Below are 20,407 nucleotides of genomic sequence, written 5' to 3' on the forward strand. Positions count from 1 at the left end.
TATGGGAGTTCACTCTTAGGCTCCCTATTTTTGACAGGACAATCCCGGAGAGTGTATTGTTACATATGCTGTACAGCAAACATGCAGTGAGTCTGACACATGGGGGACATACTGGATCCGCTGCACATCTGCACGTTGACTCCACAGTGCATGCACAATAGGTCTGACACATCCAGATGCTGCACAGACTGCACATATGCAAAGGACATTTGTACTGTTCCAGACGGGCTGTCGAACATCCAGAAATCCGGAACGGATATGCTGCATTTGGCAATGTTAATGGGAGAAGGGATAGGGGGAGCCCCCTTTTTCTTTCCCATTAAATCCCCACCTGCTTTAACTTAGGGAGACAAAAGTACGGCTTTGTTTTCTCAAAACACTTTCTCAGGATGTCAGTTTGTAGCTGGAGATGTTCTGTGCGCAGAGCAGTTTTTCTTTTTTTAGCATGCCCATATGTCAGACATCTAAAAATAATAGTGAATTCGAACCTTTATATCTGCACGTATATCCCAATCTCTCTTGTGCTGTGACCTTTCTCTTACTGCCGCTGTAGAGGAGCCGTGACAGCCAAGAGCTGAAAGAATAACCACTTAAACAGGCATTTATTTCAGAATATCTTTCTGAAGATTATCTTGATTAGATCAGTCGGTTCTGGGTAAGCTAACATGTGGGCAGCTGCATGCACGCTATTAAGAGAAACCCTCCCTAGAAGAAAAATAACTAAATTAGCTGCATCCCCCATAAGCTGTGTTTTTTCCCAATTTGCTTCCAGTCTTTTGCCAGGAAATTTGATTATTCATTCACAGAACAGAGACAATGTTGTTATCAATTAAGCTTTGCTTCTAACAGCTTAGACATGGGTGGTTCATTCTCTCTTAATCAAGTGCTGTGTCTACACTAGATTACTTTCTTTAATTTCCCATCATTGGTACCACCAGTGTAGCTCTATTTGTAGCGTAACCGTGTAGACCAGTCACCAGTGCTTTATTTATTATGCCTAATAAACCTGTGAGATGCAGTGTTTAAAAGGCACCTGCTGCTCCTTTCACAGGCCTAGAGACAGATCACTGCATCTCCTGCTGCTGGAGCCCCAACAGCAGCAGCACGGGGAGATTTCAAGCTACACAGTGCAGAGAAGATAATACATTCGCACAGAAGATCCCTTTACCTTATGAAGAAACAATTTTCTGTAGAATTACAGGAACCAATTTCCACAGCCTCTGTTATTAGCATGGCACTTATATTTATATATATTTGTAATGTGTGCATACGTTTGCATACTTTTCTATGTGTATGCGTGCATACATTTGCTTTCAACTATTCCTGCTGCTAGCCCTTTGGGCACTCAAAGTAAACTTGGTGATTACAATTTCATTTTCTCTTCCACAGACATTATTTGGATTGCAACATTATTTGGATTGCAAAGATTGCAAGGAAATGTTTAAACAAAGCTTGATTCTGGAATTGAAAAAAACCCTCATGTATTCACTTTATTAAGAATAATGAGTATTCCTATCACATCAGCCTTCCTAATTCTTGAAGATCTTATCAAGGGATAACCACGATGGGGCATTTCAAAGCATATACGTGTGTTGAGAACATGGATCTCATTGAAAGGCATATGCATTGCACGATTCCTGGACTCATTTCTGAAAACAGTGTGACAGGTGTTTCGCAGATGAGAAACTATGGCACACAGATGAATGCTTAGTAAGTCTTGGTTTTAAAAAAGAGTTTTGGTTTGAATAGGTGAATGCCTTGCAGAGTCTAGCTTGGTTAAAACGGAAGGTTGTGAAAGCATCTGAGAACTACCCCTTGATGCCGTCACTTAAAGCATGATGGTTACTGCTTCACTTTTGCCATGCTGACTGAGAGCCCGGTTACCGTTTTATGCATTCTTTGTTTTATGATGGGACCTCTGTTTCCTATCCTGCAGTAAGACCTCATAATATTAAACCTTGTTCAAACACAGAGCAAAAAATACCTTTCTTCAAAGACTTTACACCTAATAGTTAGGCCAAAAAATGGGTGTAAGGGAAGAAATGAGTACGTGATGAAATCAGTTAGCAATGAGGATAGTGGTTTCAGCACTCAGCATGATGTTTTTTGGGGGGAGGGTATTTTTAGTACACATCAGAATCAGGGTGTTTTTCAAAGAATTTGAAGAATTTCCATGAAATATCTGTTGATGTTCATGGAGACCATCTGTAAAACATAAGAGCATAGGAGGAAACATGAAGATGTTGGTCTAAAAACCTGAAAAATGGGTGAGAAAGATGGCTCAGTCAGAGGTGAGCAATGGATAGTAGAAAGGAGATATACCATTGAGGGTCTTGAAACAAAGCTTGCCTGTGCTGGAGCAGAGCAGCTGGAGCCAGTGGAGGCATATGAAGAACTGAATGCTGCTGTCAAAACGAGAAACTGCTGGAATTCACAATATTGCCCAAATTTGTCTGCAGTGTAAGTTGACCAGCACATTGGTGAATGTGTTTGCTATGTGGATAGGTAGCCTTTTTCTACATATTCTCCTAAAAGAATCGTCAAATGGTACACTGAAGCTGTGGGACTATCTAGAGAAAAATGGAAATCAAACATTGCATGTGAATTGGAGCTGTAATGTGATGTTCACCATCACTGAGATAATGGAGAGAAAAAAGAAGCCCATGATAGCCATGCTAAGCTTGAACTGAAAGCTAAAGCTTGCAAGGAAACGCTGGAAGGCAAGATCGAGATTGTAATAAGGAAAGAATAAGATCAATTTGAAGTATGTGCATTGTTTGAAATTGGAACCAAGTGCAGGAGTAAGTGTGAAAGCTCACCTGTGAAGGAAAGATTGTTCATTAAACATATCTAATCAGAAATTCCATTTTCTCCAGATTTATCTGGCAGAAAGCGGCTCCACTTTCCTGAATGTCTTTAGTTAGGAGTGTTGCATTTTAAATCTCTTTTGGCTTATCCAGTGAATTTGTTGCTTAGATGTACATTTGATGGGAAGAGTGAAATGCCATGCTAGGTAATACATTCCATGGGGATGATGTGACATTTAACCTGTTTACAAAATACACAAAGTGTTTATCTCCTGGCTTTACTTTTAAGGCTGAGCCACCCCATTGCGTAGAATCTCAGGAAATACTTTGAACAGAAGGTAAATACTGTTCCTTAAAACTGCACTGCAAACACTGTTTGCCTTCCTTCCCAGTAGCCCTGGAGCTGCTGGGTTTATCCTACAGCTCTCGGTCCTGGGGGCACACGCTGTAAGTTAGTTTTAGAACAATAAATGTAGCCTGCGTCTAAGAATGCCTTCTACTTCTTGTCCATTAGACATTTCAGCTTTTAAATATTTTGAGATTCCAAAATTTGACACAGATATAGGAATTAGAGATACATCAAAGCAACTTGTCAGCTGTCATTAAGGAAACAATTGTCCTCTGTTGGTGAGGGCAATGTGGCTATTGCCACATTATCAGCACACAGCACTGCAATTTAGCTACAAGAAGAAGTAATAAAGAAGGGAGGAACAAAGAGGTGAAGGCAAAAAAAGAAGGAAGGAGATGAAGCCTGCTTCCAGCTGACAGTTTGGTGCCTTCCATGCACTTAATAAAACTATGCAGCTTGCAGTGGTATTGCTTAAATAAAATAGCTTTACTGAGGATCTTGCATTTTTAGCTAAATACAGTCAAGGCAGGATCCAATTTGCAGATTAGGATTTGTGGATTGATATATCTGCATTAAGTTGTCTGCCTATGAACCTGGTATTTAAGTTCCCATTCTTATGTGAAGAGACACAGTTAATTCAGCTGATGAAACCCAGAGAGCTTTTCAGCTTATTCCATAGCAGATACCTCCACTGACCACCTCTGTAGCTCTCAAGGCTTCACTGGGCTCATGGAGTTGCCTGAAGATAGATGTCTAATACTGTTCAGGATTTCCTATGGTATCAGAGACATCTGCACAGAGCGAGCACATATAAAACAGGACTTAAACGGGACATATGCCATTCTGGTCAAGCCAGGTATCATAGTCCACAACATCTGAAAAGACATTGGGCACCTCTGTTTAGATTCCTGAGTCCTGGTCTAGGTCTCTGTTTTTCATAATGGGAGCTTAGCTTAAGCATCTTCTTGTAGACACCTAAATATAGGTGTCTTAATCTGCAAGCTGAATCCCACATTAGCAGCATTAGATAAATGAACTAATGCTTGTATTAAGAACGTGGCTGTTTGCTCCAGTGCACCTGGTAATGCTTATGTGTAACGTGATGAGCATAAAGCACTGATTTCTCAGCCTTTTATATAAAATAACTGTGTTCCAGCATATATATTTTGCTAAAATTCATGACTTGTAATGAGTCAATCTTTAGTGCTAATTATGCTTACCTTTTAAAGTCCTGCTTTAGCTGCAAGGCTGGGGTAGGCTATGGCATTACTAAGAATGGTGCCAGTTTGACAGTGACTGTGATTGTGTCTGTGCACAGGGCACTGATGTGACACTGTCCTTTCTTTTATGAAAGCCATTCGTTGCTCTGCTGCCTTCTTAAATTTAGGAATCGATCCAAGTATGAATTCTCAAAGCCCATTACGCCACCGCTTCCACTGATTCACAAATGCATCTGAGCGAAGCCGCACTTGAACAAGCATTAGCACTTAACTCACGGACCCTGTGTGCTGGCTGTGAAAGCTATCAATTTTGGGGGTTTAGTTCTGTTCAGAAGTAGAAGTGGAAAAAAAAAGAAGATGCTTGTTACTGCACTATATTGGTAGAGCCTTCATGGAGGTGAACAATTCTGCTGTTAACACTGCTTCGCTATTTATGGCAACACTTCACTGATTTCATGGTATTCATTATTCTGCATGGCTTTTACTCCTACCCATTGCTGAGGAACGGCAGCGTGTAGGTTCTCGCTATTGTGTACTTTGTCTCACACCATCGTTGGTGCTGTGCGAGGGAGCGGGTGCACGGGAAGCGAAGGTGTGAGTCCAGGTGGTGCCAGCTAATTCCTGCTCCAGTCCCTTCAGTAAGGAACCATCATCAGGTTTCTCACTGTCTCTCCAAAGTGGGGCGATGCTTTGTGTTTTCTCACGTTAAAGGAACTCAGTACGAACAGAGGTCTCCCCACAGATGGCTGATGGAGAGCTTCTCCTCTCTATTTTAGTGCAGAATTAACTTCCTTGTGTAAATCGGTGCTATCGGCGAGCCAAGTTCACACGTCCTGCTCCATACTTGGGTAGAGGTTTATTCGCTGTTTTTATATTTATGGGCAAATGGGAAGCAAAGCCATCAAATGATCCCCAGGCCTCATAAAAGCAGTAGATATTTTGATATTCTCATTTACTTTGCTATGGCTTTAAATGACTACTAGTGTAAGATGTTGGGGCTGTCTCTTTCCTAACTGTACGAAGAAACTCCGTACTAGCCATTGTGTCAGAAGAGACTTACTTAACAAACACACATGCACAAAGTAGGAGGGAGGTAAACTAGTTCAAGTGTCTCAATTTTAAGATTAGATGAGAGATTTCTGTATCTGTAGTAAGAACAAGTAGCGGTATAATCTCCGTAGTGAACCGGAGGAGGGAAGAGCCCTTTGCAGTTTTAGGGGGTGCCTTGGGTGGCCGTGCTGCCCGGCCAGGTGGGCATCCTGCTGTCTTCTGCAATGTCAGGGTCAGCGTTTGAGATTACTTTATCCTTTATGCCTTGAAAAGGAGCTTTGTGCACTGCCCACAGCTGCAGAAGAGACTGAGACACCTGAGGGGTCTCATAGCCACGTGGCCAGGAGAAGGAAACCACGGGCTTGAATGTATTTTGTCCAATGGCTTTCAGGTCTGCCTGAAAGGTCTCCCTCCTACAGCAGCTGTGTACCTCTTTGTAACTGATGCTTTTCCTCACGGTTTCATTTCCTCTCAGTGTTTTTAAAGCCTGTTGCATGTGGTTTTGTTGTTGGAAGGATGCATTTAATCCCCTTTTCCTGTATAATCATGATGCTGTACTTCAGTAGTAACACCTAAATTATTTTCGTTCGTTCTTCTCCACACGCCGTTGCCCTACACAAGTCATTTGCCATGGGAAGTTGTGGCACTGCTTTCTTCACAAAAGCTCCGTCTTACAGCAGCGATTTTAGGTCCATGATTTTGGGGTGTGTTTTTTTTAGGATTTTTGTAAATATATGTGATTTCCAGAAAGTATCTCTTTCCTGACAATATGGATAGGAACTGAGATGAATAATGGTGGTTAGCATCTTGTACAGACTGAAAATTTTCAATCAAAATTAATTTTATTGTTAACTTTATATTGCTGGTTCTCAGGGTGACCCAATAAAGAAAGAAAAACTCTAAATATACAAGTGAGGAGAAAATATTTCTTCTGATTATTTCAGTGATTCAGAAGTTAGGTTCACCTGCCTTAAAGAATAGAAAGGCTTGAGGACAAGTGAAATTACACAGTACTATAGTGTGGAGACAGAGCAGTTAAATGAAGACATTTTATTTGATTTAAGAGTATGAATTATTAATCACAATCTGAGTAGAAGGAAATTTATGGATTCACTCTGTCTTTTATGCGCCTATGAGATTTTACTCCAAGTATGTTTTTTAGCCAACCAGCCACTTTGCCACAAAATGAAAGTAGACTTGACATTGCTGCTATTCCAAAGATTTAAGAAAGAAGCTGTATTTTGAGTTCAGTTTGTTTTCACAAAGAAGTAAGTGTACAATGTGAACTTTTTTAAAAGATGCTTTTTAAAGAGTACATTGAAACATAGTTGAAACTCATTGAAGTCAACATAATATTTTCAGTTGGTCTATATTGTACATAAAAATTCTTGTTTCCACAAAAGTAAATTCTTATCCCCCTCCAATAAGCAGGCATTGAATAGTTCAGAAATAGGAGAGTTTTTACATTGTGTTTTAATTGAAGAATATGAACATATTTCCAAGCATTGTTTTGTTGAATCCAATTTCAATTTATTAGTCACCCATTTGAATACTTAATTATTAATAATTTAATTAAGTAATTTTAACAGATCTTTCCCACCATCAACCCTAAATACAAGAGGCCAGTTTTACTTCTGTCCCCACAGTTACACATATTGTGTAACTACTATTTAAGGACAAAAAAATAAAAGGAAAGAATTAATTTAATTTCTTTAGGTACTCCTGGGTTTTTGCCCCTGTGCGTCACAGTGCCTAACGCTTTGTGCTTTATTAACTCTAAGATGAATGCATCACTTACTGGGCTTGTCTGCTCAGGGTCTGCTCTGGAGGAGAGCAAGGTAGCGTATTATGCCACTGTTACAGATGCAGGTTTGCTTTCTTTTCCTTTGTTTGCTTGAATTTTCCTGCTTAAGTAATTCACTTTTCTCTGGAAGTTGTCAAGGAACATTAGTTTCTAGAAGTGTTATATACAATGCTGCTGTTATACCACTGCTGTTGTTGAAGGAGCCTTTAAGAAAATACCTATTTTTTAAAAAAAGCAGATTTGCAATGAGAAAGGGATGATTACAAGGTTTGAATCTTAAATACTGGATGTTTAGGCCCAGCATACTGAGGTGCTGCAGGTATATATTATAAGGCTGAGTTATTTTTATTGTTTTGCTGGAATAGATTACTATTTTCAGCCTGGTTTGGTGCAGTTACTGTTTACTTTCTTGCCTTTGGTAGCGGAAAATGCCTATAGATATTAATATAGTTCCCTTCTCGCAGGGTATCTAGCTTCCATAGGTTAGTATTGTGTTGTCACCAGCCGATATCATCCAACTGCATGAGGTTTTCGATAATACACACTAAGTCTGTTAGGAACTAAGGCTAAGTCTTCTTAGGAGCTGTTTTTAACCAATTTCCAGGAAAGCTTGAAGATCCATTGCAAAGGTGTCTGCATTTATTTGCACATTAAAATATTTTCTGAATACTGTTTTATGAAAGGTCACCTGTTTGGGAGAAAAAAAACACCACCAAGCTTACCGTCTATATGCTCTTCTTATGTAGTCTATGATCCTGGAAAAAGATTGTGTTAGAGAGAACCAGGAAAATAACCATACCAGAAAAGCTGACCAGAGGCAAGTACTGTGTAACCAATTGACATGACATGGTTTAGCCAGTGAATGTTCATTTTCTACTTCTAGTGTAGGCTGAACTCCTCCTCACTATTAACTTCTGGAATTCAATCAGAATGAGCTTGGTTTTGTTTTTGTTTTTTTTTTTTAATTAATGCAGGGGTGGACCAGGCATTACCACAAGAGCGTCGAACTCCTGTTACTCCGTCCTCTTCCTCTCGATACCACCGTCGCAGGTCCTCAGGGTCACGGGATGAGCGCTATAGATCGGGTAAGCAGAACTGAAGAGCACAGAACTGGAATGAAAATTTGAAATGGCTAGTTCTGTTCTTTGCTTTTTTAAAAGAATTTTGTTGTAAACTCATGTAGTAGCTATACATGAGAAATATTCGTTGTACGAATACAGAGACACCGTCCAAACATGCAGGGGTGGAGTTACAAAGCCAAAGTACATCTGGAATTGAATCTGGCAACAAACGTGAAGAGCAACAAGAAGGGCTTCTACAGGCACATCAGCAGCAAAAGGAAGACCAGGGAAAATGTGGGCCCACTGCTGAATGGGGCAGGGGACTGGGTGACAAAGGGCACGGAAAAGGCCAAGACACTTAACGTTTCCTTTGCCTTGGTCTTTACTGGTGAGACTTGCGTTGAAGAATCCAAGGCCCCTGAGACCAGTGGGAAAGTCTGGAGCAATGAAAAACTACCCTCCTTGAAGGAGGATCAGGACAGAGAACATTTGAACAAACCGAACATGTACAAGTCCATGGGACATGGTGGGATGCATTATTGGCCAATGTCATTGTGAGGCTACTCTCAATTCTTTGAAAGGTTGTGGCAATTGGGCGAGGTTCCTGAGGACTGGAAGAAAACAAGGTGCATTCCTGTCTTCAAGAATGGCAAGAAGTAGGATCAGGGAAACTACAGGCCAGTCAGCCTCACCTCAGTCTCTGAGAAGGTGGTGGAGCAAATAATCCTGGAAACTGTTTTTAAATACAGGAAGGACAAGGAGGTGATTGGGAATAGTCAGCATGGATTTATGAAGTCCTCTTATTAGGTGACTCAGTCCATGCTTGTTCAACCTGATAGCCTTCTACAATGAGATGACTGCCTTGGAGGTTGAGGGAAGAGCAGTGCATGTTGCATGCCTTGACTTCAGTAAGGCTTTTGACAGTGTCTCTTATAACATCCTCATTGACAAACTGGCGAAATATGGATTAGATAAGTGGACAGTGAGGAGGACTGAAGATTGGCTGAAGTGTTGAGCTCAGAGAGTTTTGATCAGCAGCACAAAGTCCAGCTGGACACCAGTCTCTAGTGGTGTACTCTATGGGTAAATACTGGCTCCAGTACTTCTTAATAGCTTCATTAGTGACCTTGCTGGTGAGACAGTGCACCCTTCACACATTTCCAGATGGTACCAAATTGGGAGGAATGGTTGATACACCAGGTGGTTGTAATGCCATTCAGAGGGACCTGGACAGTCTGGAGGAGTGGGCAAACTGGAATCTAGTGAAGTTCAACAAAGGGAAATGCAGAGTCCTGTGCCTGGGCAGGAATAACCCCATGCACTCGGACAGGCTGGGGGCCCACCGGCTGGAAAGCAGCTTGGCAGCAAAGTCCTGGTGCTTAACAAGGTAAACCTGAGCCAGCAAGGTGCTCTTATGGCAAAGGCAGCCAACAGCCGCCTGGGCTGCACTAGGAGGAATGCTGCCGGCAGGTCAAGGAAGGTGATACTTCCCGTCTTCTCAGCACTGGTGAGGCACATCTGGAGTGCTGGGTCTGGTGCTGGGCTCCCCGGTACAAGAGAGATATGGAGATACTGGAGTGAGTCCAGCAAAAGACCACAAAGATGATTAAGGAATAGAGCCTCTGATAAGTGAGGAGAGGCTGCAAGAGCTGGTGTTGTGCAGCCTGTAGAAGAGAAGGCTCAGGGCGATCTTATCCATGTGTGTAAGTAGCTGATGGGGGAAGTAAAGAAGATGGAGCCAGACTGCTCTCAGTGGTGCTCAGTGACAGGACAAGAGACAGTAGGCACAAACTGAAATATGAAAAATTCCATTTAAGCATAAGAAAAAACTTTTTTACTCTTTAAGAGTGGTTAAGCACTGGCACAGGTTGCCCAGAGAGGTTGTGGTGTCTCCATCCTTGAAGTTATTCAAAACCCTACAGGACACGGCCCCAAGCAGTACGCTGTAGGTGACCCTGCTTTGAGCAGGGAGTTGGACTGGATGATCTCCAGAGGTTCTTGCTGACATCCACTAGTCTGTGGTTCTGTGGTACAGCTGGATTTTATTCTACTGATTCTAGTTCGGTGAATACCATAAGAAAAATATTTAATTTGAAGTATAGCAAGTTGGGAACATCATTATGCCCTAAATAGAAGCACTGATTAAGGGAAGATAAAATTAATCTCAGAGCTGAACAAAAGGGTAAAATCTCATTTCCAAATGAATGGGATACAAGTCTCTTCACGAAGCTGCTCCAGATATAACACAAAATGAAGGAAGTTATTGGTTTATAACTGAAGGAAAAGCGAGCTCTGAAACTTCTTTTACCTTTGAAGGCAAAAACTGCATGCACTACAGGGGTAGGTGCGCTTAGCTGTTGTTTCAACTGCTACAGGGATTGCTGCAGTATCAGCACCCTTCTCATATGACAACCAGAGGCCACGGGCTGGTTTGCTGCTGCCTTGCAGCTGCAGAATAAGGGAGCTATAGACAGCAGCACCCATCAACGGTTGTGGCACAGAGACCCTTGCAAGCTGAGAGTCAGGAGCCAGGGACTGATGGTTGTGGAGGGCACCGAGGAGCCAACTGTCGAAGTTCTGGATTGTGTTTGAGAGATGCATCTTGCTGGACAGAGTCAGACTCATTGTGCTGACACAACTGGAAAATTACAGTGAACTCCTTATTAAACCTTTTGTAACATATCTCTGGTTCATTCCATTAGTCAAAGAGCTTGCCAGTCCCATTTAAAGGAAAATGAAATGATAAATGATGGCAGAGAAAGTTCATATATGTCCAGACCATTCTGATAAATTTGACAAACTCTCCTCTCCCCTCAGAAACCTTGGGTTCACACTGTAGATGCTGCTGGTTTTTCATTGAATAATGGTTGTGGGATCTGCGTAGTAATTCCTTGATGAATAAGCTCCTAGAAGCTTCTCCCACATTACACTGAATATCATCTGATTTCTACCCAGTGTTTTTAAACAGGTGAAAATACTATTCCTGAAATTGTCAAATTTGTGGGTGTGCAACCCATGGTCCTCAAACCTCCAAGCTGTGACTCTCCAGAGCAGTTCTGTTAAAAACGTGTATTTGACTGTATGTTGAAAGTCGTCTGTTTAAGCTATGCTTGCCATTTGTAAACTAAGATGTTGAGTCAGTCTGGGGATGGGCGAAAGGAGACATCATGCACGTCTTCCCTGTGTGCCTCTCCTGATACCCCAGGAGTGCTCCAAGTTGGTGTTGCTGCTTCTTGGTTTCAGTCGCTGCCTGCTGCCTTAAAATGAAGGTGTTTGTTCAGTGAAATGGTACATAAGGTCCTGCCTTAGGAATGGGGCAAAGTGTTGTAATGATACATATAAATAATAAAGACACAAACTTTGTTGCTGAGAGGAGAAGTAAGGAATTGAATGTAAAGGGTTGCTTGTTGTTAGTGCAGGAGTTTCATCTTAGGAGAGTCAGGACTATACTATAAATTCAGATCTCTCTTGCTGCTCTGAAAATGTCCTTGTTGTTAAAACTGGAAAGCTTGACAGTATTTTGGGGGCTTATGGCAGGGCTCTGAATTCCTACCTTGATTGCTATGTAGCATGACTTCTCAGCAAGTCACCGAGCTCTCCAGAGAATTTGTGTGAACAGCTACTGCATCTTCACTCACTCAAAAGAAAACTCTATGTAGCAAATGTCAATGAAGGTAAATGTAAAGTTCCATTTCAATTTTGAAACGTTATCAGATCTTCAAATTTAGTTTCAGAGGAGCTTTGCAATGTTCCTACCCTGATTTATGTTCTCCCCTTCTATACATTGCTCCTGTGAGATCAGAAGTCTCTTTCTTGGTCTCATGACTCACACTCTATTACTGCAGGTTACAAACTTGCAAGTCAGATTTCTTTCTGGTTTTCTTGTCTTCAGATTCGGATTTGCTTCAGGTAGAAGCCTTTGTTTTGCTTGTTGTTTTGCTGTGCTTAATACTTCAGTATCTCTGCTCTGATCACATTGTGATTATTAGATCCTAGCTGTTACCCAGTTTCAGTGCTTGTTATCATATTTGGCACATCTTCTTGGAAAAGGCCCAAAACAAAATGAATGTGCAGTCTTTAACCAGTAAGTAATTCACTTCTAGGAAAACATTTCCCTTCCTTAGCTTTTTTGCACGATTTATTTCAATTAACATCTGCAAACAAGTCCTCTATTCCAACTCTGATCAAAGTCCTTTCCTGTCTCTTCTTGGTAAGGTTTTCCTAATTGGAAGTCTAACATCCTGAAAGTCATCCAACTCTCCTTCCATGCCTTTGCTTTTTACATAAATTTAGATGTCAGTGAAGATTGTTTAATGAACTCTCTTTGGAGACTCAAAATCATTGCTGCCACTAATATCACCTTCAACTTACACTCTTTTATTATGGAAAATGTCAGACTGTGACATTTTAAATCCCTACCTATTTTCTCACTTCAGTCTTTTTTATTATTATTATTATTATTATTTCATTAATGTTGTAACAGAATTTTTCAGCACTATAATGTTGAAAACCTGGTTTCTGTGATTTTTATATTCTAAATAAAATTGACTCTGAGTTTATGGAAGCTATTTTTTTTCCTAAATGTTCCTGGTACATGTTGTGTTTTAAGATAATTTGATTTTAGAATTCAGCCTACATTGGGAATTTAGTCTTAATTCTTTAGAACCAGAAAGGTTTAAAATTTCCTGGCTGCTTCTTTTTATACAGGAAGGGATCCTGAAATCATTATGTTTTGAAATGTCAGCTGCTTTGATCATTTTTCAGATGTCTAAAGAAATAGATAATGCTATAAGTGTAGTAACTGAGTGACTGCAGGGTTAAGCTATATAATACAAATGTGGCAGCTAGTTTAGCTAATACTAACTCAAAAGCATTTTTGATTTGTTTACTACTGAATATAAAAATTCTTGTAGTATTTACTCACTTAGAAACAGTATTTGGAAAGGTTTGCCAAATGTAGATCACGGCAATGTTTTTCTCTTAGCAGCTGCCGTTCCTTAGCCAGTGCCTGTACTATAATATTATCTGGGGGCTCAAGATGACACTGAAGCCAAATGTTGCTGTAGGCCGGATCAGTAACTTCTGCCAAGAGGCTTTTCTGGCCAGTAGCTTTTCAGGCAAGAAAACCCCATCAAAGGAAAACTGGCTTGCACTTCACTTCTGCCTCTGCATGCAGAATAGATGTCAGCATCTGGCTTGATCTGGCTCAAGTGACGTGACTGCAAAATCAGGCACAGACTCGAGTACAAAGTTAGTAACGGTCATGTAGATGTAGCTGCAGTTGGACGTATGGTTTTCTCTCCTTAGTGCAGTTCAGAAGCTAGGTTTCTCGGGTACTTTTGGAAGCTGCAAATCCATGGATTTGGTATGGTATGTTGAGATAAGGAGATAGGAATTACGTGGTGGAGTAAACAAGTATGTAACTTGAACGGCTTAGCTTTCACAGTCTTATCATGCTGTCTAAATGAACTAACTCTGTCGAATACTGAGATTTTCAGAGGATGTTGGCCCTATGTGTCTTCCATACAGTCACTAGGGACCTGTTGCTCCCTGGTTAGCATCAGCTGCATTCTGCTCCTGCTAACATTGAAATCCCTTGTGGAAGGACCTGAAGCTTCTGCCACCATTATTTAAAAAAACATCATATAGGCTGTCTTGCTTTTGGAAGAACGATCTTACTTATTTGGTGCTCTAAAATAGTGATCTGTAACCTCTCCACAGTGTAGTCCTGAAGTGATAAAACTGCTCCTAGAGTTTGGCCCCTTGCCTGTGGCTGTCCTTCTGGTGGCCTGACGCAGAGCTGGGCTCTACTGCCACGTAAAGGCTGCAGCGCAGTACAGCAGCATCTGCTGCTGTGGCAGCTCCTAATGAAATACCCCATGGGTAAACTGGGCAGATCGCCGGGATCAGAAATTGGGTTTCTTGATCACGATAAATATCCCCCAGATCTGTGTTTCTCAGCCAGTTGCGGCCCACGGGGTTCAGAGAGCAACTCTCTGTCACAGACTTTTCAGCACCTATTTTAACTACTCTTCAGGGAGCAAGTTATCCTCCCTCAGCTGGGTGTTCAACACATGGAGAAATGAAACATCAGCTCCTTACTAACTTCATTTTTTCAAAGGGACACCCCTGTGGCCTTTAGAGTATGCCAAAACAAAAAGCTTCAGTTCTCCATCCCAATGCTGAAAGCCAGAGCACCTTCTCATGCGCCAGGACCTGGCTTTTACTGTTTCCACACCTGTCAGTAAAAAAAACCCAAAGGGATGATGTAAATACACGAAAAGTATCCACCAATAAAAATTAAAAACTAAAAAAACAACATTAAGTGATAGGAAATGCGGTGCAATATGTTCAAATGCACATGCGTATGCTGGGAATGAGATAGCAGCTCTTGGCTGTATGATTTCTGCTGTAGAATTCTCCTCTGATGAGATGAGGATATGACAGACGGGTTGGGCCAAGTTTATTAAGTCCCTTGTTTCTCATGAGGTCTCTAAGAGGCCTTGAAGATGACCAGTGTTCTGCACTGCCTGGAGCAAGTGTAATGCTTAAGAAAAATGAGACCAGTGAGCTCTAAAAACTGTGTTTTCCAGATGTCAGAAATGATGTGGGAAGTCGCAGCGTAAGTGAAATTGCACTGCCTCTATGTCTAAGGGTTCACGGTGTCCTAGAGGAAAGACCAGCAAATGAGAGCACATGTGCTACATGAACTATGCGGACAGATTTTAAAAGGCACAGCAGTGGAGCTGAGAAATGGAGTATTTTGAGAAATACCGTATGTGGATTCAGCAGCTCTCAGCTGGTAGCATGGAGGAAGGATACTGCTGGTAAGGTGGTTGTGGTACCCGGACGCTCAGGAGGGAGTACCTCCTTTCTCCCACTCACTCTTGCTGATTTTTTTCCCATACATTTAACTTCAGAAGATGAGAAAGAAAAAATCGGTCTGGTACACCATTCTTGGAGGGCTGCCAACCCCTGCCCCAGAGATCCCACCACTGCAGAGAACAGCTCTTTTTCCAAGCACACTCAGCACTTCTTTTAAAAGACATCTTAATATAGGAGATTTTTGGAGATGCTGCCAAAACAAACGCATCCTAACTACAACTCTCCCAGCTCAAATTCCTAAGCCACCTTTCCCACACTGTGGTTCAATAGGGAAAAGGCTGAACAGCTTATAATGAGTGTGAAATCATTAAACTTCAAAACAAATCATCCCAGGCTAGGTTTGAGGGGCATTTGAAATAAGGGAGCTAGCAATGAAAGAACGTTCCCTGTAGACCCAAATCCTAGAGGAGGAGTTGGCACCAGACCCTAGGTAGCTGAGCTGCTCTTCCGTAGGATCTTCAATATGTGCCCTACCATGTATTTGTTCTCATTTACCATGAGGTAAGTGTGTGTATGAATTGTAGCAAAGGTTGCCGACATTTTGCATGTTTACAGCTTACCTCATGGTGATTTTAAAATACGTGGGTAGTTTATATTTTGCATTTTTGAAAAGACATTCAAGATCTCGTTCTGCAATCTTGCCAAAACTGACAAAACCGAATTACGCTATGAGAATGTAGGAGTTGTAGCGCATGGTAGAGGAAAGGATGGAATGGGAAGATTTGAGGAATCATTTTTATTGAAGCCTTATCATTTAGCATTTCTCCAAAGAATAAGGAGAAAGAAAAATATGATGAATGTGCTATGTATCAAGACGGGACTGCATATAAGTATTAAGGTGGCTCATCGTAAACCAAAGAATTTGTTAACCCTTCAGGTGAGCAAGGGTTGCTTGGAAGAGTTAATCTGAATTAATTAACCTGGCTGTAGACACACTTATTCAGAAATTAATTAATCTCCTATTTGATTTAGCTTACTTACAAACTTAATTTCAAGCTCAAACTCAATCAGAGCAGAAAAGAGGTTGAAGAAAAACTTTTGCAAATATGTAATTTATATGACTACATCCTTGCTTTTGACCCAGCAGAAAAATTTTTAAGGATAATTGCAGAACTCCTGAGGAAAATTACTCAAGGATCTCCAGAGAGAAACAAATAGAAAGTTGATTTACTTCAGATCACATAATAAGGGGGCTTGAGATGAAGTCACTATGTGAAGCTGACTTCCAGATTGCATTACAAATGAGATAATAAATAAATGGAGGGATGGAAATTATTAGTGGCAGGCCTGCATGGTTTTTTTTTTTTATTTTATTTCATTTATAAGTAGAGTTAATATAGTTTTAAATCTCAGAGATTAGAGAAAACTATTTTAAAATCAGCTTTTTTGTAATACCTGAAGAATCCAAAGTAAACCAAGAACCATGCCTTTCAGCAAAACTAGCAGTGAAGTCATAAAGAATTCAGTCTTCTGCTTTGGTGTCCATCACATAACCTCTGTGCTTCACAGCCTGCCCATACAGCTTTCCCATCTGCGCATTCAGCTTTTACCTTCCTTCCACCCAGAATTATGGATTATCACCACTGCCATCCAAAGTGGGAGATGACAGCCATGCTTTTCTTCTTTAGAGTTAAGGTTACTGAGTGCATGAGAGCGTACCACATTTCTGGCTTCTTCATGTGTGCAGCAGGAGGAGGACAGAAGATGCCCGGGAGGTACTTAGCAGCGGCTGAATAATGGCACAGCACAGCCCTTCACAGAGTGCGTGGAGTGAAGTTTTCTGCACCGGTGGAGTTTGTTGGCTGCAACAACCTAGAAAACCCAGGCCTTTTCCAGTGGCACGTTCATGGGATTGCAGATGTTTTCTAAAATGCTGACTTTTCATTGTCAAAATTGTGCAGGTCAACAAAATTTGGCCCCGACTTCATGAAAAGTCAGCAGAACTTTCCCCTGCATATCCATGTATCCCCAGTTCCCAGCAAAACCAGAGGCCCATATATGGTTTAAACATCCCAAAGTCTGAAACTTACACACTTAAATTGTTTTTTGAAATGTAAGCAACAGTTTATTTCTGCTAGTAACCTCCACAGCCCTCGTATAAATGAGTGTCGTCTTAGAGCAGATGTTCTTGCATTCAGTCGGGTATTCACTGTGTTTGTTGTGAATGCCATATTTCAGAATTAATAGCACACCTGCTTGCAGCTGGAGAGAAATTAGGTGTCACACTGTTCAGGCTATGTGCTTTCCTACCTTAATACCCAGAGAGATTGTGAAAGTATTTTGAGACTGCTTCATTATAGCATCACCCACCGCAAAGATCCGTTGTTACAGGGACTCATTTACTTTCACATTCCCAGGGGTGAGATGATTTTCCAAGGACTGATCTGTGTTGGATGAACACAGCAATTTCTATGAAATCACTTGCCCTGTATCTGCCTGAAAATAAGTCAGTGCTGTCAGCCCAGGACAATCAAAAGACAAAGCCGAACTGTAATCTGTTCTGATGATACCACATTTACCATGTCTCACCCTATTTAGTATGTCCTGATTGCATTTCCAGTAGATGTAGCTACCAAATTATCTCTACTCAGAGTATTTACAGGCCACGTATTAGGAAATGAATTCTCAGTATATCCTTCGTTTCCATGGTAGCTACAACAAAGGTCTGATTAAACTCATAAGAGACTTTCATGCTTTCAACTACTAGTTTCCTGTAAGGCAGCAATTGCCAACCTTTCCTCTGTATAATTACAGCACATACTATTGCTATACTTAGCATTGCCTTATCTACAATTTTCAGTCAAAATTCACCTTTGATAGTACCGGTGGGGTCGGAGAGCCTGTTTTCCTATCATAGTATCAGTTGCCTCCCAGTAATAACTCAGAAGCTGTTAGGGTTCTTCTGTTGCACTATGTGTTGATGCAGCAATAACTGCCCTTGTTCCTATTGCCTCCTGCCTCTCTCTGCCTGTTCTTCCAGCTGTTTTCCTTGATGTCACCCCGGATACTGGCTTCCCTGAGACAGACTTATTTCTGGTTTTACTTATTTGTTAAATGTCTGACTTCAGGGCTGATCCTTTACTGCAGTATAAATACGACATAAATATGTATTATATGTACATAAATAACCTCTTATTAAAAATCCTTTGGCATTCTAAACTCATTAGTGCAGAGTATCAGCCTTCTTGATCTTAATAATCTACCGTTCTGCAAGCAAGTCAGTTGTGTTTGTGGACTACCCCACAAAAAACAAGGATGCTAAACCTTCTCAGAGTCCTTGGGCCTGGTTGTATCATCATGTTACCAGGAGTTGGCTACTAAAGCAAAGGAAGAAAGATTGTTTCCAAAGGCTAAATCAAAAAAAAAGACAAAAATAGGTCAGGGGAGAGGAATTACATGAGGCAAAAAGAACAAACAGATGAAAGGGATGAATTTGGATCACATTTAGGTATGTCTCCCAGCACTTTTATTCTTTCAGGGGTAAAGTCCCCTGAGGGGAGGGGTGGAAGTACCTTTACTTCAAAACTGGAAAACCAGGCTGCAGAAGATCTGTTAGGTAATTCAGCATCTGTACAGCAAAAATTAGGCAACAGCTTGTTTCTCCATATTTGTGTTTCTTAGACAGCTGGTGATTGGGTATCAAGGCTTTATAATTACTGGGAAACTGAAAACTCGAGCAAAACCAACAGAAGTAATACATTTTTTCTGAAACATAGGTAGAAGCAGACTTCTGCTATCTTGATTCTAGCAGTGCACAATTCCTATCTACAGCAAGTCTAATTTCTTGTCTTAAAAAGAAACAGGGCTGCGTGATAAATTAGATGCAAGAGAACCACTTGACATACAACTGCAAGACCTGATTTAAGTACAAAAGAAGATGCTGTTTTTCTTTTGCATGCTGAGGCATTTTATGCAAGGAGTGCAAGGAACAGTTTGATAATGTAGAAATTTTTAATGTAATGATGCTTACCATGGGAGGAGTGCCCTGTTTTGTGATCTCTGTAGAACTAACACCCAGATCCCTGATCCATGAGGAGGTATCACTTTGCTTAAAGTATGTGGAATGTTTGACATGCCTATGGAGCAAATGCAGCTAATACTGAACAAGGGAAGCCGCTGAGGCATGTTAAACTCATATAGGAAAAAAATTTTAACAACCCCTCCACATTGAGGAAGAATGCAACTGTAATTTGTTGAATAGGTTTTTGTTTTTTAAAAAAGAGCTGAACAAAAAAGAGCAAACTCATTCTCCTGCTAAAAGCTGCAAAAGTCTGTGGGAGGACTAGGAATATGTAGCATATTTCAAATGTCTCAGTTACAGTTCAGAGCTTTCAAGGACACTGTATCTGGCCCACGTAAGGAATGGGGCATCCCTGTTTGTGGGGTGTAAGGGGAAGGGCGAGTCAGGATTATGCTCCATGCCAAATGAGGATGCACACTTCAGAAGAGTGCTCTTCTAGCAGCTGTAGAGAAACCTGAGGTACTGCAGCATGGCTCCCTATGTGGACCAGGAAATGGCTGACCTTGTTCATCGCACAACGATTGCTTTCTTGCTTCAGGAAAGGAAAGCTGATTCGCTTGTGGAGCTCATCTGAGCCTACAAGGATCATATGTACTGCCTTCCCCAAAGTCGATAGCTAGGAGAAGACAGCTTGTCACAGAGGAAACTCACCACTTATTGGAAATACACACACATTTGTGCAAGGAGGAGAGAAAGTATGTCCTACAGAAAAGACTTCAGTAAAAGTTCAGAAGAGACTTTTCCTATCCCAGAGCCAATACAAACCAGACTAAAACTCCTGGCCAGGCTCTCTGTCTGTGTGCCAACCCAACTACTGACTAAAAAAAAAAATTGTCTTATCACTTCTCAAAAAAAATTACGTTCCATGTCATCAAAAATGTAGGGAATAAATGGTTAAAGAATACTGTGAAAAAGGGGTAAACAGTATGAGCAATCGGTAATTAGCAGTGTTTTCTTTTGCATTGCTGGGCATCATTATTTAACCTTTGAACGCTGCCGTTGTGTTGCAACGCAGTTGATACAGTTATGTCCCTAACATCTTCTTTCACCCAGTTCTCCCTGTTGAGAATAGGTTGCTCCGTCCCACGTCAACATGTGTTTAAAATGAACAGTCTCCGAGCACAAGCTTATCCCTCTGGCATGGCTCTGTGCCAACCACTGACTCTCCAGTCTTCCGCTGGTTTGTTATGCCAGTGGGGTCCCGTCGGAG

General features: G+C 41.2%; 1 protein-coding gene across 6 annotated transcripts in view; it reads left to right on the forward strand.

The window, feature by feature from the left end:
- Positions 1–20,407, forward strand: part of DIP2C (disco interacting protein 2 homolog C) — a 337,185-nt gene that overhangs the window by 183,608 nt on the left and 133,170 nt on the right. For all 6 annotated transcript variants that reach the window (XM_030009286.2, XM_030009287.2, XM_030009289.2 and 3 more), the window contains one exon: positions 8,205–8,315. In XM_030009286.2, the coding sequence (XP_029865146.1) occupies positions 8,205–8,315 (111 nt within the window). The remainder of the gene's footprint in view (positions 1–8,204; positions 8,316–20,407) is intronic.

The sequence above is a fragment of the Aquila chrysaetos genome, chromosome 3, assembly GCF_900496995.4.
Source record: "Aquila chrysaetos chrysaetos chromosome 3, bAquChr1.4, whole genome shotgun sequence".
Lineage (NCBI taxonomy): Eukaryota > Metazoa > Chordata > Aves > Accipitriformes > Accipitridae > Aquila > Aquila chrysaetos.